The sequence below is a fragment of the Mercenaria mercenaria genome, chromosome 19 (assembly GCF_021730395.1).
Source record: "Mercenaria mercenaria strain notata chromosome 19, MADL_Memer_1, whole genome shotgun sequence".
NCBI lineage: Eukaryota > Metazoa > Mollusca > Bivalvia > Venerida > Veneridae > Mercenaria > Mercenaria mercenaria.
The window spans coordinates 31,581,688-31,600,627 of record NC_069379.1 but is presented as its reverse complement, the minus strand read 5'-3'; the positions used below and the strand labels follow the sequence as shown (position 1 = coordinate 31,600,627).

Here is an 18,940-nt window from a genome sequence, read left to right as displayed (position 1 = left end):
TGCTAAGTGACAGAATTCATTTAAAGTTCTTCAGATAAAATTGTCTGATTTTTTTTTATTTTCAAACCTTTGTCTCATTCACTAAACTGTTTTATCTGAATGAGAACAGGGAAAAGTATACATTTGAACTATAAAAAGTATTTATATAAATTCAACAGCGCTAGGTCTGCCTAACATGTTGTAAATCTTGCCTCTTGGGTCAGACCTACAAATGAAACGCCTGATCCAAGAAGTACTCAGTTACAACAGCTAAGGGAGAATCTTATCCTTCTAAGCCTCCTGCCAAATACAATGACCTTATTTCATTATTATTGATGCCATTCCAGCAGCATGCCATCTGTTTTATGTGCTGCATTGTAAAAGGAATACTAAAAATAATTGTACAACTTAGCACACAACTAATATGAGGAAACTGACACATCCTTTTTAAGTTTTGACTGTTTGTTCAGTTGTACAGTTCTTGTTTAATGTGAATCACAGTTGTACTGTAGCTTTTTCATAGTAAAACTAGATCACAAGAATATAAGAATAAGATCATATTGGCCTGGACTTTAGATTCGTCGCTCATCTTTTTGTCATTTCACAGTTTACTAAAATCTTTTAGGTATCTTTTGAAATATCTTAACCACATTTTCTGTATGTCCCCAAAAACAGTGGATGAATGCATATATCTGAGCTCCTGGTGTTTACTGCTTTGGATTAGAAAAACATAGCTTCTTTAGGAAAATCTGTGTACTTTTGAAGTATTCATAAATTTACTCTGACATATATTATTATGAGCTTTCAGATTACAAAGAGTACAGTATAATATAACTTTTGCATCATTAGTGTTCAAAGACATTTAAAACAGTAATTACAGTAACTACTATAATGATGAAAACCGCCTCGGTAGCTTAGTGGTAGAGCGTCCGCTTCGAGTGCGGGAGGTCGTGGGTTTGATCCCCGGCCGCGTCATACCAAAGACGTAAAAAATGGTTCTAGCAGCTTCCTCGCTTGGCGCTCAGCATTAAGGGGATAGTGCTAGGGCTGGTCAGTCCGGTGCCAGTATAATGTGACTGGGTGGGGTATCATGCCACGTGTCTACGACGTGATATTCCAGTGAGGCAGCACTATAAAGTTGGGCATTGTGCTCACTGCTACAAGTAGACACCGTCGTTTATATGACTGAAAAATTGTTGAAAAAGACGTTAAACCCGAACACACGCACACACACTATAATGATGAAACTGAATGACTGACTGACCATGATTGACACACTGAAAATAAAGCTACAACTTTGGAAGCTGTTTCATTATTTGTAACCAATTAAAAACTCAAAATCATTAATATATCTTGAGGAAACATCCAATCCTAATATTTAAGTGGTATCATTGTTATACAGTGACTGTCTGATTTGTAGTGTATGTTATTAGTATGTAAGACCTGCATTGCACATAAATGGCAATGTGGAGAAGATTGACATTAACTGCTTCCTAATAAATTTCATTTTCATAACAAAATATTTAGTCAGGTTAAGCTATTTAATTATACTGTTTTCTGAGACGTTTGATTTGTGAAACACGCTTTCCAACTTATATATATATTCCTCAATAAGTAATGGAGTATTAAAGCTTCATTGGGTAAAACAATAAATAATGTTATACACTGTTTTCGTACTGTTTTCTGTACTTAACTTCTTAGTACAGTATAGGAATATGCATAATGATTTAAGCTTTGTTTATTGTAAACAGTTTTGTTACAGGAAAACATTTTGCTGTTAAAAGAACTGTTTTACTGAGTCAAAGCATTATACTGAACAATACCAACTGTCCTAAGTTTGTAAATATTTCTAGAAATATTTAATTCTAGTAATACAGTAATTAAGAAATGATTTAAACGACAGCAGTGTTATAACCGCCAGATGGTTTAAATAATTTTGCTATAGAACATTTCCTTTCTAATTTGTCTTTGTCGTAAAATCTAGATTAATATGATGGAACTGTTTCCTCGCATATGCATGGCGCCAAATGGTAGGTCGTCACGCTCCTTTGTTTATACACACCAGAACTGGAAAGGGTAACATCTTGCGGAAGAGTTCAATTAGGGCGAAAATGATTGCAAATTATTCTGTAAAGCAAATAATAAGATTAGTATGTGTGTAATTAATCTAGACATCTTAGAAAATATTAGATGTCTTGGTTAAGTTATGCATGTCAACTTTTCTCCTTAATGAACAAAGCTATTACTTTAAAACTTAGAGCAGGTATTCACCATTAACAGCTAACTCTGCACAGCAAGTACCATAACTCCATCCTGTTATTTTTGCAAGAATTATGGCCCCTTTTGGACTTAGAAAATCATGGGTATTACACTGTTTCTATTATACAGCAACAAAAATCAGAAGAGTGTCTGCACCCGCAAGGCGGTGCTCTTATTATAATTGTCTTAAAACTGAAACACAAACTCAGCCATATAATACAATTTATAAAGATACATCATAATTGGCTAGCAATTTTTGTTCAGTGTTATTGGGGTTCTGAGAAATTACAGGTTTGAAAACCTTTTAAAGAAATAAAATTGAAAACAATTCTGTTTTGTTTCTGTATTTAGTGTTATAAACCATGTCTCATTGACAGAATAATCAGTAGATAAAGCAGTTCCATTTGCTATGCTATGCTCTGTACAGTGAACACTACTTTTTCTCACTTATCGAACAGAAAAATCTCTATTTTTAGAAATGCTGGAAATCTTATCTCAGATGGGTTATCCCACACTCCTGTGACAGACTACTTCATGTTCTAAATATACATATTATTTATGTAAAATAATTAAAAATCAGGCACCTTTATCTTTTGTCTCCGTTCCTTAGTGTATTTCTCGATTCAAAATTCGTTACTTTATGATAAGAACGTACCGTTATGCTACAAACGATAAAACTAAAGTGGAACGTTGTTGTTGTGCGTCACTGAAATGTCACTGACGTCGCTTCTGCTTACGGACGTCAGTTACCCGCGTTTTAAATAGTTTCATATGTTCATGCTTGTTTTTATTGTTTCTGTTGTGGTAAGTGAGAAACAGAATCCATCACTGGTGTTGGTTGGAGATTCTCTCAGGTCGTTGAAATTTTAATGTGGCTTATAAAAGAGCGTTAGTTCTACCTATGTGAAGAAATAATGCACGGTAGGGCACCTGGTGTCTTCCTTTATCACCTGGAAAGTTGCAACATCATCTAAACTTGAGTCGGTTTGACGTTTAACTCAATAAAAAGCACACTTATTGCTCTTAAGTGCGAGATAATGTGGACAACAAGTAATCTCATATCTACATTCCGGGTCGGCATAATCTAGTTTTTAACTTTTGAACGGAATGTTACGTGTCTAACATCTTTTTTTGTGTTAATACTTGTCGGTATACCTAGAAACATTACATCGAATATGCTGGAATGGCCGATTGCGGAAGGTTAATATATACTCTTACTTTTAAGTTCGTTCATGACATTTATTTGAAAACAAAGCAGTGAAAAATAAAACATCCAATTTTACAGTATATTGAACCGTCCCTGTTCTTGAGTAAAGAATTCGACAATGCCTAACCTCATTTGAACTTCTAGTTTAAATACAAAATAACGATCCAACGCCTATTTTATTTCCGACTGCTAACGTACCGATGTGACGTAGTCAGTGATGAAAACAGATAAGTATATAGAATTGTCATTAGTGTATCTCCAGGTTCCAACATAATTTACGAGATCGGAGACCAAGTAAAGTCATCTTCACCGAAAATGCATATTTTGAAATTTATATTTCTATTTCTCTGTTTATTGTCCAGATTTTATTTTAATACATTCTCGCGAAATCTATAACGCACTTATGGCACTTACTAGTTACACTGGAACTGATTTTTCGGTTCGCAAGTTCTGCACACAACGAATACTAACACTTGCTAAAGAAATAAAAATAATATTATAAATTTGTTATGAAAAATAATCTACTATTTTTAACCGAAAGCGTTCGAGTACGGCATGTTCTAATCTCTGGCCTGGCCTGGCCCGGCCTGGCCTGGCCTGATGAGCCCAATTTTCGACTGGGTCGGGCCAGGCCAGGCCAGGCCAGATTTTTTTGTGCATAGAGAAATGAATGCCATAAAATCTAAATATACAATTACAGTAGCAGGCAGTATTAACCTGTATTGTTTACTTGCTGCAGGTCAAACAAAATGAGAAACCAATCCTCTGGAGAATCATTAATTAGCCATCATTCATCTTATTTGAAATACAGATTTGCAATGAAGAAAATGGTGTAACTAAATGATAACTACCCATTTTTTCTGTGATTAAATTATTTAAAGTCAACTTTAACACTTGGTTTTAAAACTAATGGCTTATTTCATTGATAAGTTTACCTGCTGCAATATAACTGAATATTTGCATGCAGTGAATGCATCTCTTTGGGAATTTTAATTACAGGTTGGGTCCCTACTATCCTTAGCTGACCTCTTAACTATTCAGTTGAACTTTTAATGTGTGTTTGGTTTAATTAAGCTGATGTTCAATTTATGGAAGAGTAATGAAAATAATATTCATTGTGGGACCTCTAACTCATTGCCAGGGTGTTGGCGTTTTAGATTGTTGATATTTTTCTTGCACAAAAAATAATGGTGCATTGTGTTTATGTTATTTCTAAGTGATATACATGTATTTAACGCTAAAAGATGCTCTTGAGCCTGTTTCACAAAACTGTAGGATTTTTTTCACATACTTAAATCAATATAAAAACAGTCTTACAAAAATATGCAGTATTTGTGTAACCTAAACTCCAAAATTTATTTATCGCTTCTTTGCATCATACTATCACAGATCCTAGAATGGAGACAGCATTATTGTATAAATTGAAAGTTGTTGTCCGTTAGAATTGACAGGTGCCACTCATTAATCTTCGCCAATATATTCGGGCATTCTCTTTATTTTCCACTATATTTGTAACCTGAAAATATCTAAATTTACCAAAATAACATGCATAGTTTACCAATGGCACAGTCGCGTAGTGATAAGTTCTCCGACTTTCACGCATGTTACCGTGGGTTTGATTTCAATTCAGATTGTTTTCATTAAATCAATATAATGTCATTTTATTGATACTGTTTTTATTCTTACAACATTTTATGGTAATAACTTGTATGTAGAAGAATGTCAAATACTTGTGTATTTCTTTCAATAAATAATAAATGAACAATAAATCACGATAAGTGACAATTTTCCTGCATGCTAAGTTTACAGATGAAATTTAAAAAAAAAAATGATAATGAAAATGGTCCAACAGGTGTCACGAACTCACAGTCATGAGATTGGTAGCTGAACGTTTTGTCAGCACAACTATATCTGCATGTACGACCTGGCGGTAAAGAAATGTTTATATTTTATTTGGTTTTCAATATTTGTATTTTTATTTATGTTTGGGCACTGAAAATTTATTTACGGAAGCATACAGAATATTCTTCAGTGGTAGTTCAATAATTTTGGACAATACTAAATAATCCTCAATACTATTATAGACAAAATAATAATAATTAGTTAGGTTATTCAATTTGGGGAAAACCAAGCCACCAGTCAAGAGTCAATTGAGGTGGAGATCCCCTGATAATAGTCATAACAATTAATCAGGCATCTCCTTTAAATTAGACTTAATAGTTATGTTAGCTACAGGCTTATTCCCAGGTGTATAATTTTACAGAGTGGGAATTCAAAATGTATTTACATAATGTCTGAAATATCCAAACTTATTCCTCAATTAATAAGTTCCAAAAGTCAGATTTTAAAGATGCTATAGAAATCACTTTCACCTTTTACAAAATTGAAATCTATGGCCTGGCCTGGCCTGGCCTGGCTCGGCCCAGTCGAAAAATTGGCTCATCGGGCCAGGCCAGGCCGGAACATGCCTTCGAGTACATATGTATCTTATTTCCTTAAAGTAAGGTGCAATATTAACTTAAGTCGTCAGTATAAATAATAAACAATGAAGAGGTAAAGCTTTCTTTACTTCAACAAAACTTTACGTCAATACATGCTCTTCACCTATTCCGTCTTGATAGTAAATTTAAAATGATAGTAACATTTGTATGACAATTATCAATGCCAATTTATTATATATGTTTACGTTTGTGGTATGTTATGTCAGAAAAAACAACATCTGTTATTTTATATATACAAAACCATATAGTATTATTCAATTCTAATCGACTACGGAAAAGAATATGCAATAGTGGGACAACTTATTTAGTGGAGACGTCAACATCACGGAAGAAATGACCTATTGCATCTTAATGTTTCTTGCGTCAAATGTTCATCGTTTCGAACGAGTTTTCAGTCTTGTTTACTTAAAATTATAGCAAATTATGGCAGCTATAACTCCAGGAGTAGGTATATATATATATATAATGGAAGAGTCTTGAAAACACTACCTTGATCTGCGATAATGCATTCAGTTCTCATGGATAATGCAAGTCTGGATTACAGTACTGCAGATCAAGGAATGAATATAAATTACTCTTATATTCATTTGTCAGTGAATAATGATCAATGTAATTGTAACTGAGTTACATAGTTCTTATTACCCTGTAAATGATGAAATATATGAAAAATGACCGTCTCACAGACTTATTTAATTAGACTAAGTGAATTTTAATAATACAATTCCAACATAAGTTTTTAACCGATATTGATGGCGTATCTAATAACAGAACAGAAAAGGACAGAACAGTACATTATTCCAAAATGCACTTGTTACTTATTGTAACATTAGAAATGTGTTATTGGGATACAGATGCCCCCACTACATGACAAAGGACACAGATCAGTTTTGGGAAAACAATATGTTGCTATATTTAAAAAATGAAAACGAAAACACATATATAATGTACATATAAACATATATGCTTTCTTGAAATTTTTAGATACGTGCCCATCACCGCAGTTGAATGCTGCTTGAACTCAACGATGATTATGCTGTGGTGTGAGAAGTATGTAGACAGACATGAAGTTCTTGGCTGCTGTATACCATTGCGTATATACACCAGGTCTAGTGTAGAACCACTTCTATGCCTTGGGCACTGCACACACTGGGTGTGGTTTACCATATATAATGTACACATAAACATAAATATGCTTTCATGAGGATTTTGAGATACATGTCCATCACTGCACAAGCTGACCAACATTCCTGTAAACATTCCATAACGCCTACAAAACTGAATGAATCCGGACGCGTAACCCAATGTGCACAACTGCACATGCTGACCAACATTCCTGTAAACTTTAATGACTTTAAGTCAAATACTTTTTGGAGCTACGTGCGACACATTTTTAAAATAACCATTTTTTTACTAAGTCAGGGGCCATAACTGCTACACGACTGAATGAATCCGGACGTGAAATCCCAGGTACACAACTACACATGCTGACAAGCATTCCTGTAAAGTTTTGAGACTCTAAGACAAATACCTTTGGAGCTAGGCACGACACAACACTACAATGATCAATTTTTACAAAGTCATCAGCCATAACTCTTTCATGACTGAATGTATCCGGACACGAAACACAGGTGCACAACTACACATGCTGATCAACATTTCTGTAAAGTATTATGACTCAAAGTCAAATACATTTGGAGCTAGGCGCGACACAACATTTTCGGAAGGACGGGCAGAGGGACGGAAGGACGGACGGACAAGGGCAAATCTATATGCCCCCAAAATTGTGGGGGGGGGGGGGGGGGGCGCATAATAAACATGCATAATTATAATCGGTTACAGTGTAAATATATTCTTAACTATATTCAATGTCATTTACAATTTAATAATTTAAGAACAAAACATAGTAGAAAGTTAATGATGAATGTAAAACGTCTGTGTTGAGTGAAATTGTGGTTACCAGTAGCTCAATAAAAATCGTTTCTTTTAAATTTCTGACATTATATTTTCGTACTCATATTGAAGTTGTTTAGCCAATTCTAGAACTTTGTCTGCAGCTGCAGAGACGTCGTTGTTTTTCAGGTCTAGAATGTCTTTAACGAAAAAAATTATGTCCAATGGAAGAGCAAGTAGAGTCGCAGCATGACCAGCAAAGCGAGCGACCTTTCCAAGTCTAACTAAAATTGTTACAACTTTTTCTGATACAGCAAGCCTTTGAGCAATTTTTAAGCTCAAGTTTGCACCTAATTTGATCCCACCCGGAGCTGCTTTTCCGATCTTCGTGGCATACTCAGCACCTTCAGCGACTGTTATAGCTTTAGCTTCTTTTACATATTTCAATAGTCTTTCAAGAGATTCTCTATCAGCATCAAGAGTGGACTGGACATCACTCATATGACATTTCTCGATGATGAAGTTTACTACTGATGAACCAACGGATGTGGCTGCACCAGCAATGGATACACCACCCAGTGCCGTGGCAGGAATTAGAGAACCACCAAACGTAAAAGGTGCTGCAAAGAAGCAAACGGCAGCGCCGGCTCCTGTAACGATGCTTGTTCCAGTACCAACAGCAGAGGCTTTCTTGGCATTTCCTGCATGGAATTTCATGTTCTTTGCTAAATTTTGCAGTTCCTTTATTGTGTTTCTCCTATGAGCAGCCCATGTTGCAAACGGACCCATTATAGTTAGATTATACGAGTGCTTGCAACAACACCCTGGAAAAAAGACATTACGCGATGTAAAAAGTCATATTCACTCTTTTACATTGATTGATAGTTTAATGAAATATATTTCTACTTATTGACTTCAGATTGGGTAGTGAATAAATAGATATCTCATGGCAGTTTAAGTTTTGATGGTTATTATATTAATGTTTTATCCTAAAACATTCGCACCTCTACAGTTATAACAATGATAAAAAGAAAATGAGATCATAGATCTTTATTACATTTTAAGATATGAGAATATCTAAGTAGTGTATGAAATATTTTATAAAAGATCAAGCACCTACAGTTTGACTACTGTAAATCAAGCAACAATTTAAACATAAGTTCGCAAATTTGTTTTGTATGTGGCTATCATACGTTTCAATACGACAATACGTAGCATAAAGCATGTATTGATTTACTTTTTTGAATTGACTGTATTGCAGTTTTGAAAAGCATAATACATATTGAAAAACGTGCACATTGAAATATTAAATTAATTAATCTTAATGACATACGTAACACTTGAAGGATATGACAGACAAATCAGAGCAGTATATATTTGTGTTGATAAAAGCTATTAACACATCAAGATTGCTGACAATAGGTGTACCAAACTGAAGTCATTTTTTCTTATTTTAATAACAGTGTTACGTACCAAGTTGGCCCACCCGCTTAGCTCAGTAGGGAAAGCATCGGTCTACGGATCGCGGGGTCGCAAGTTCGATCCTCGGGCGGGGCTTATGTTTTCCGTGACGATTTTATAAAAGACATTGTGTCTGACATCATTCGTCGTCCACCTCTGATAATTCATTTGGGGAAGTTGGCAGTTACTTGCGGAGAACAGGTTTGTACTGGTACAGAATTCAGGAACACTGGTTAGGGTAACTGCCCGCCGTTACATGACTGAAATACTGTTGAAAAAACGGCGTTAAACATAAAACAAACAAACAAACGTACCAATTTGGTGCAGTTACACAATCCTTACTGAAGTAATTAACCGGAAACCACCCTTTTTAATGATTACAGTTTTCCTTTTTATGTTTCGTAACTGTAATTTTGACATTGACCTTAAGGCATCTCAATGGTTCTTCTTTATTATGAAGTTAGATCAGGACCGGTATTGGAACTGCTATCCGTTGTTAACGCTGCAAACGTATTGACCAACGCTTTCCACTGTGCTACGGTGAAGCTTTCAAAGTAAGCTCAAAAAATAATTTATCTCATGCTTAATAATAGTTATTGAGAGGAATCAACTATTCGTTCTCGGCATTTGCGTTCTTTAACTGTGACCTTAACCTGGACTCGAGTGACCCCTAAAAAATCACAACCTTTCTCTTTGATATAAGGTATCAACAGACCAAGTTTACTGATAATAGGTATACACAACTAAGGATATTTAACGCACACCATTTAGAACCAGTGACCCCAAAATGCAATCCAAAGCGACACCGTGCCATACATGAAGATGAGTGACAGTTAGTCAATCTTAATCAAAGTTATAGAACAGAAACCACGCTTGGACCGTGACCTTTAACTGGATCCTATGGCATCAAAATGGCTTTTTAAGGATGTTGGATACGTTTCAGGCCAATTTGTTCTACAATTAAGAATTTTTTCATACTTTGCATGTTTGAAGATCTTAAGTATCTATTGCATATAAAAGCAAAAAAAAAGTAGGTCACCGAACTCCTTTACATTATATCGGCCATTTTCTACACACACTGTCAAGACAAAAGTGAAATTTGAAAAACCTGGAAAAATTGGGGGTAACATTTCAAAAAACAAACTATCTTTATCAGTTGTAAAATAATTATTTTTCTAACAAATCAGTTTGAATATGCTATGAAGTCAGTATGAAATTTTAATGATTTTCACATAATACTGTAATTCATTTTCACAAGGCAATATAATTACCCCACCCACATTTTTCCCATGAGACCAGTACTTGTATCAGTCTAAAGATAGCATAACTTTATTTCTACAATTAAGATTTTTGAAATATTTTTTGTATTCATTGTGTCTCAAAATTGCTTCAAAATAAAGGGAAAAAATTGGGGGTCACCGAACATATAAGAGATATATTCTGTATGTTATCATGAAAGTTCCAACATTTTAGAATATTGGGGTTGGCTGGCAAATAAGCTATAACAACAAATATTTTCATGAAAAGAAAAACGCCTAAACAATATGAACATGTGTGCAAAACATAATTTTAAATAACAAAATAGTTCCAAACCATCATAAAAACCAGATGTAATATTACCCCACCCACTTTTTTAAAGTTAAGTATAAATTATATAGCATTGTTAACACTCCGGCATGAATATTACTACAACAATCTTCACTAAAGTAAAAAAAAAAACAATATGCATGGCTACATAATCTGGAATGTGTTGCATTATGGGGATGATCCGACCAGTATGTCAAGAGTAATGTGCCCCTGATATAGTAAAAAATAGCAATGTTTACCCATTTTTTTGCAACTGTATCCTTTTTACTTAAAGAAATCTTGAATAAACTTATAGACAATGTGTACGGCCATAGGGTCTTGCAAGAGCTAGATTTCAGGCATTTTCAGACTAGTTAGTCCTGTTTTATCTGTCCCTGTTATATAAAAAGTTGCAATATTTGACAATTTTAACGCTCTAGCTTGAACATTTTCATAACAATTTTGATCAGATTTAATGGCAATGTATATGAGCACAAGCTCTTGGAATAACTCGATTTTGGGTATGATCAGACCAGCTTGTCTGGAATTATGTGCTCCTGATATATCACAAAAGCTGTCTGTTAACAGCACACTTGAAGGGGTTTAGGAGATACAGAGTGGACACAAAATTGAAGGTTCAAACTTTTGACTGAGTTGTGACCTTGACCCGACATGGCTGACTCATGGGTTCTGCACATCGTCTTGATTAGGTGATCATTTGACCCAAGTTTCATGAAAATCCTTCAACATGTTCAAAGGGTTTAGGAGATACAGAGTGGACACAAAATGTTACGGAAGGACGGAAGGATGAACAGAGACCATTCCTATAACCCACCACCACTTGTGGCGGGGGATTAATATACACAACGACAATAACCAGGAAATGACCTTCAATTCAGCACCTATAAAACTTCATGTTGTGATAATTGCATTTAGAGTACTAAACAAGTCCCAGTACCGTACCGTATTATCATTTTCTAACAGATGGTTAACCACCTTAAATATTTCTAACAGGTAGTGAACCACCTCAAGTAATCTTAAATATTTCTAATTGTCACTCAAAAATGTTCTGGTATGTAGGACTCTCAATGAAAATTATCTTTATATCATATATGATAATAAACCACCTTAACGTCCAGAAGTTGCGTTGAGCTACCTTAAATAATTTTTCCTATACTAACATACTGAGTTAAACCAACAGGCTACTTCTAATCAGGCCATAAAAATATATAGTATGTAGTAGACCAAATACCTATCAATTTATCTTTCAAGTTCAGAACTGACTAGTGCTGAAGTAAATAAATTTCTTCTTAATTCGCTACACAAGATATTATATTTGAAAATTTCTATTAATTGACTATTTGAGAAAAGTACAATGAAATTTACCAAAATTCTCTAAAACAAAGCAAAGAAAACCTGTAATTTGTTCAGGATAATATTAAACAGTAATGTTCAAATCAAATAAAAGTACATGAATTTTTTTATACTGGGTATCCCACTTTAATGTAAAAATACACTAACAGATTTTCGGAAAATCTATTAATAGAACAGTTTTACTTTATGCTTAATTAGTTAACCACTGGGACCAATGAAAAATCAATACTACCTAGTAATGAGGATGTGGAAAATTGCTGGAATCCCAAAACGTGTACTGTAACATGACAGTAAAGTTGGTAGGCAGTTGGTAGTTGGTAGTTGAACATTCGAATAACCAACTACTTACTAGTTGCCAGTTGGTTATTCAAAATGTATAAGCAAGTCTGATTACCTTTTAAAACATAATGATAAAAAAATCATTTTAATCCATGTTTTGTTCTTTAATATTAATCTTCATTTCTTAAAATGCATTCAGCAGTCTCAAAAAGTACCTTGAGAGCCAGTTGCCAATTCGCGATATGTTTCAGAAAAGCTTTTTTTTTCAGTCACAAATGGATAAAATTATTCCATATGACATTTTATATCGTTTTTCATATCAATATCTGACACTTTCAACATAAAGACCAGTCTTGGAAACACTAAGGAGAGCCAGTTGCCAATTCGCGTGCGAATAACCAACTGCCTACTGGTAGGCAGTTGGTTATTCGACATTTTACATACAGTCAGTGTTTTGGTAGAACATGATAAAAAATTTATTCTAACCCTTGTTTTGTTGTTGTTTTATGTTAGTATTTATTCTTTTAAATGCATTCAACAGTCTCAAAATGTACCAGGAGAGCCAGTTGCCAATATGAATAAAATAATTCAATTTTACATATATTTTGTCCTTTCGTATCAATATCCGATACTTTCAACGTATAGATCCGTCTTGGAAACAATCAGGACAGCCAGTTGCCAATTCGCGATATGTTTCAGAAAAGTCGGTTTTTCAGACACATATGCATAAAATAATTCAATTTTACATATATTTTGTTCTTTCGTATTGATTTCCGACACTTTCAACGTATAGGTCCGTCTTGGAAACACTCAAGAGAGACAGTTGCCAATTCGCGTGTGAATAACCAACTGCCTACTGGTAGGCAGTTGGTTATTCGGCATTTTACAGACAGTCATAGTTTTGGTCGAAAATGATAAAAAGTCAATCTAGTCTTTGTTTCGTTCTTTAAAGTTAATATTTATTCCTTTCAATGCATTCAACAGTCTCAAAATGCACCAGGAGAGCCAGTTGCCAATTCGCGATATGTTTCAGAAAAGCCGATTTTTCAGACACATATGAATAAAATAATTCAAATTTACATATATTTTGTTCTTTCATATCAATATCCGACCCTTTCAGCGTATAGGTCAGTCTTGGAAACACTCAGGAGAGCCAGTTGCCAATTCGCGTGCGAATAACCAACTGCCTACTGGTAGGCAGTTGGTTATTCGACATTTTACTGACAGTCATTGTTTTGGTAGAACATGATAAAAAATTCATTCTAACCCTTGTTTTGTTGTTGTTTTATGTTAGTATTTATTCTTTTAAATGCATTCAACAGTCTCAAAATGCACCAGGAGAGCCAGTTGCCAATTCGCGAAATGTTTCAGAAAAGCCTTTTTTTCAGACACATATGAATAAAATAATTCAATTTTACATATATTTTGTTCTTTTGTATCAATACCCGATACTTTCAACGTATAGGTCAGTCTTGGAAACAATCAGGAGAGCCAGTTGCCAATTCGCGTGCGAATAACCAACTGCCTACTGGTAGGCAGTTGGTTATTCAACATTTTACAGACAGTCATAGTTTTGGTCGAAAATGATAAAAAAATCAGTCTAGTCCTTGTTTCGTTCTTTAATGTTAATATTTATTCCTTTAAATGCATTCAACAGTCTAAAAATGCACCAGGAGAGCCAGTTGCCAATTCGCGATATGTTTCAGAAAAGCCGATTTTTCAGACACATACGCATAAAATAATTCAATTTTACATATATTTTGTTCTTTCGTATCGATTTCCGACACTTTCAACGTATAGGTCCGTCTTGGAAACATTCAAGAGAGCCAGTTGCCAATTCGCGTGCGAATAACCAACTGCCTACTGGTAGGCAGTTGGTTATTCGGCATTTTACTGACAGTCATTGTTTTGGTCGAAAATGATAAAAAAAATCAATCTAGTCCTTGTTTCGTTTTTTAATGTTAATATGTATTCCTTTCAATGCATTCAACAGTCTCAAAATGCACCAGGAGAGCCAGTTGCCAATTCGCGATATGTTTCAGAAAAGCCAATTTTTCAGACACATATGAATGAAATAATTCAAATTTACATATATTTTGTTCTTTCGTATCAATATCCGACACTTTCAACGTATAGATCCGTCTTGGAAACAATCAGGAGAGCCAGTTGCCAATTCGCGTGCGAATAACCAACTGCCTACTGGTAGGCAGTTGGTTATTCAACATTTTACAGACAGTCATAGTTTTGGTCGAAAATGATAAAAAAAATCAATCTAGTCTTTGTTTCGTTTTTTAATGTTAATATGTATTCCTTTAAATGCATTCAACAGTCTCAAAATGCACCAGGAGAGCCAGTTGCCAATTCGCGATATGTTTCAGCAAAGCCGATTTTTCAGACACATATGAATAAAATAATTCAAATTTACATATATTTTGTTCTTTCGTATCACTATCCGACACTTTCAACGTATAGGTCAGTCTTGGAAACAATCAGGAGAGCCAGTTGCCAATTCGCGTGCGAATAACCAACTGCCTACTGGTAGGCAGTTGGTTATTCGACATTTTACTGACAGTCATTGTTTTGGTAGAACATGATAAAATATTCATTCTAACCCTTGTTTTATTGTTGTTTTATGTTAGTATTTATTCTTTTAAATGCATTCAACAGTCTCAAAATGCACCAGGAGAGCCAGTTGCCAATTCGCGATATGTTTCAGCAAAGCCTTTTTTTCAGACACATATTTATAAAATAATTCAATTTTACATATATTTTGTTCTTTTGTATCATTACCCGACACTTTCAACGTATAGGTCAGTCTTGGAAACAATCAGGAGAGCCAGTTGCCAATTCGCGTGCGAATAACCAACTGCCTACTGGTAGGCAGTTGGTTATTCAACATTTTACAGACAGTCATAGTTTTGGTCGAAAATGATAAAAAGGTCAATCTAGTCCTTGTTTCGTTCTTTAACGTTAATATTTATTCCTTTCAATGCATTCAACAGTCTCAAAATGCACCAGGAGAGCCAGTTGCCAATTCGCGATATATTTCAGAAAATCCTTTTTTCAGACACATATGCATAAAATAATTCAATTTTACATATATTTTGTTCTTTCATATCAGTATCAGACACTTTCAACGTATAGGTCAGGCTTGAAAACAATCAGGAGAGCCAGTTGCCAATTCGCGTGCGAATAACCAACTGCCTACTGGTAGGCAGTTGGTTATTGAACATTTTACAGACAGTCAGTGTTTAGGTCGAAAATGATAAATAATTCATTCTTATTCTTGTTTTCTTGTTTTGTTCTTTAATGTTATTTTTTATTCCTTTAAATGCATTCAAAAAAAAAAACAAAAAAAAAAAAACAATTCATTTTAGGCCTTAAAAATGGCATCAACAATCTTACTGCTACATGTACGCGTCAACATTAAATCGCCCCTATTTAATATACGCACTATTGTGTGTTCTATATACTGACTAAAGGTTAGGGTTAGGTTTAACATAGGTTTTACTAGTGTACATTCAATGTATGCGTAAACTCAATGCGTGAGATTTAATGCCGACTACAAGTAGGTAGTTGTTTTTTTGCACGCCACAGGCTCTCCTGAATGTTTCCAAATGAAAGTGTCAGATATTGATGTGTAAGTACAAACTAAATGTTTAAATGGATATATCTAATAATATTGAATACTTCTATGACTTTCGACCGAAATAGTGAATTTTTGACAAATATAAAATAACCAACTGCATACCATTAAATATATTCACATGGCAGCAAGTCACCAATGAAAATCCTCGGGGAAAACAAAGCTGCAGGTCAAGTTCAATAACACCGTTCATGAGATCGAGTTTCAAGAAGTTTCAAGTCATAAATCAAGCTGGACGAGGAATCTTAGGTCATAAATCGGTTGTGCTAATGGGGATATTACGCATCGGAATTTAAACAATGTGCAGAGTTCATCAGAGCTGAACATCTGACTGGGGTTAAAATGCCTAAGTTCATTTCAGGACAGGTGTTCAAAGGCATTGTAAAATTGAAAGATTTTCAGTTAAAGGCCGACCAAACCAGTTGCTCAACCCACGAGAAAATTAACCTTCCAAATTGGAAAAAAAATGTTGAAAACGGAAAAAGACAAAAAAAAGGATAAATAAACAAAAAACTGGTCTTCCTGATAAATGCCGAAAAACAAACTGTTAGTAGAATTTGTAGTCTCATATTGCTAATATCCAGCAATATGTAGACTACAAAAGAGAAAAAGGGTTGTATATTTTTCATTGATTATTAAAAGAATCAGTTTTTTGTTGTATGTATAGTATATTGTAAACAAATCTGATATGCAACACTCATTTGTACGTCTGTTTCATTTTTAACCATAATTTAAACGTAATTTAATTCACAAGTTTTTGGTTATTGCTTTGATATTTTCAATAACTAAATAGTCGAGTTGAGGTGTTTCAAATTCATGATTTATATATAGTCTACTATATCATAATGAGCCGCGCCATGAGAAAACCAACATTGTGGGTATGCGACCAGCATGGATCCAGACCAGCCTTGCGCATCCGCGCAGTCTGGTCAGGATCCATGCTGTTCGCTAACGGTTTCTCTAATTGCAATAGACTTTGAAAGTGAACAGCTAGCTTGGATCCTGACCAGACTGTGCAGATGCGCAGGCTGGTCTGGATCCATGCTGGTCGCAAACACACTATGTTGGTTTTCTCATGGTACAGCTCATATAACAATGTTTTTGTTTTACACATTCCTTCTAATTATTTCACACACTGTCCAGTGTAATTACCAAAGTTGAACACTGCCGTAAACTATAGTCCCGCTGCTGAGTGTTAATGTCCATTTTATTGACTTGGGAGTAATATTAATGACATGCATCGTCTTAGCAATCTAGGACCTGATATATGATGTGGTAAATGCACTTCCGCATTTGACCTATTTACACAAAGACATAACTACTCTATATAATGAACAATCCACTACGCATAATGACATAATGATTATATTATCAAATATCCTCTTCATATAATTTAATAACGACTCTATTATACGGCATCGCAAGCTTCGTATGAGGATTTAGGGACCGTTTTCTTCTTTTTAAAAAGTATCCGCTTTATATAAAGAAGTACTTACTTTATGTAATGGTATTTGAACGAACTCCATGTAAAGAAATATGTATTATATATAAGGATGAAACCACTTAATATAAAAAAGTTTGCACTTTAAATAATGCCAAATATGCAAGCATTTCTTTGTTGCATAATAAAATTTCAGTTGCTATTTATATTTTTCTTGTTTTGTTGCTTCTATATAATAAAGTGAATAACGTGTTATTGATATTGTCAACCCAAAAACTGAATTTTCATTCGAGCCGATGCAGTGAGGGTGTTATTGATATTGTCAACCCGAAAACTGTATTTTCACCCTCAGCCGATGCAGTGAGGGTGTTATTGATATTGTCAACCCGAAAACTGTATTTTCACCCTCAGCCGATGCAGTGAGGGTGTTATTTATTGTCAACCCGAAAACTGTATTTTCACCCTCAGCCGATGCAGTGAGGGTGTTATTGATATTGTCAACCCGAAAACTGTATTTTCTTCCTCAGCTGATGCAGTGAGGGTGTTATTGATATTGTCAACCCGAAAATTGTATTTCACCCTCAGCCGATGCAGTGAAGGTGTTATTGATATTGTCAACCCAAAAACTGTATTTTCACCCTGAGCCGATGCAGTGAGGGTGTTATTGATATTGTCAACCCGAAAACTGTATTTTCACCCTGAGCCGATGCAGTGAGGGTGTTATTGATATTGTCAACCCGAAAACTGTATTTAAAACCGAGCCGTAAATATCAATAAAACACTCACTGTCATGTATTATTTAAATAATATGGGGCGTTTAAATTGAATCACAGTTTTCTAGCACATAGTATGTTTATTTAGCTATATTAAAGCTCGTCATTCCGCTTAGGTAAAATGACAAATCTTTAATGTGGCTAGGTAATACATTTTTCAACTATATATATATGTTTCAATTTGAATGCTCTATATATGTAGCTTTCTCTTAAAATCTGCCAATTAACGTTTTTCAAATTCTTTTCCTATTCAATTAAAAAGGAAAGATATTAAATATTTTCCAGTTCCTTACCTCGCGCATAATCAATCATGTAATATTCCTATGCATTTATGTTTTGTTTTCCGCTGGCCAGGCTTGCACTTCTTTATTAAGGCGAACTTTCATAGCATAATACATACTTTCTTCCATACATCGTTCGTTATTACTATATAGTACTAGAAGGGCAATATCCATATGAAAATGAAAGCTGATAAAAAGCCAACAAGTTTGGATTTTTTGTTCGTTCCGCGCGCAAATCCATTAAAAATTAACCGTCTTAGGCCATACTCTTGGCGAAAAACAA

At 34.6% G+C, this 18,940-nt stretch overlaps 1 protein-coding gene and 1 long non-coding RNA gene across 2 annotated transcripts; one reads left to right on the top strand and one right to left on the bottom strand.

Annotated features, from left to right (window-relative positions):
- Positions 1–7,929: 7,929 nt before the first annotated feature.
- On the bottom strand, positions 7,930–8,625 carry LOC123545697 (uncharacterized). Its single transcript, XM_053531276.1, has one exon. It carries the CDS (start codon positions 8,623–8,625, stop codon positions 7,930–7,932), a length of 696 nt encoding a protein of 231 aa, XP_053387251.1.
- Positions 8,626–12,523: 3,898 nt separating this feature from the next.
- On the top strand, positions 12,524–13,113 carry LOC128551073 (uncharacterized). Its single transcript, XR_008368600.1, has 2 exons — positions 12,524–12,675; positions 12,716–13,113. It is a non-coding gene; the product is annotated as an uncharacterized LOC128551073 (long non-coding RNA).
- Positions 13,114–18,940: the final 5,827 nt, after the last annotated feature.

What these genes read in the sequence shown, in the direction of transcription:
- LOC123545697 (XM_053531276.1), bottom strand. Translation starts at nt 8,625, where the DNA reads ATGGGTCCGTTTGCAACATGGGCTGCTCATAGGAGAAACACAATAAAG.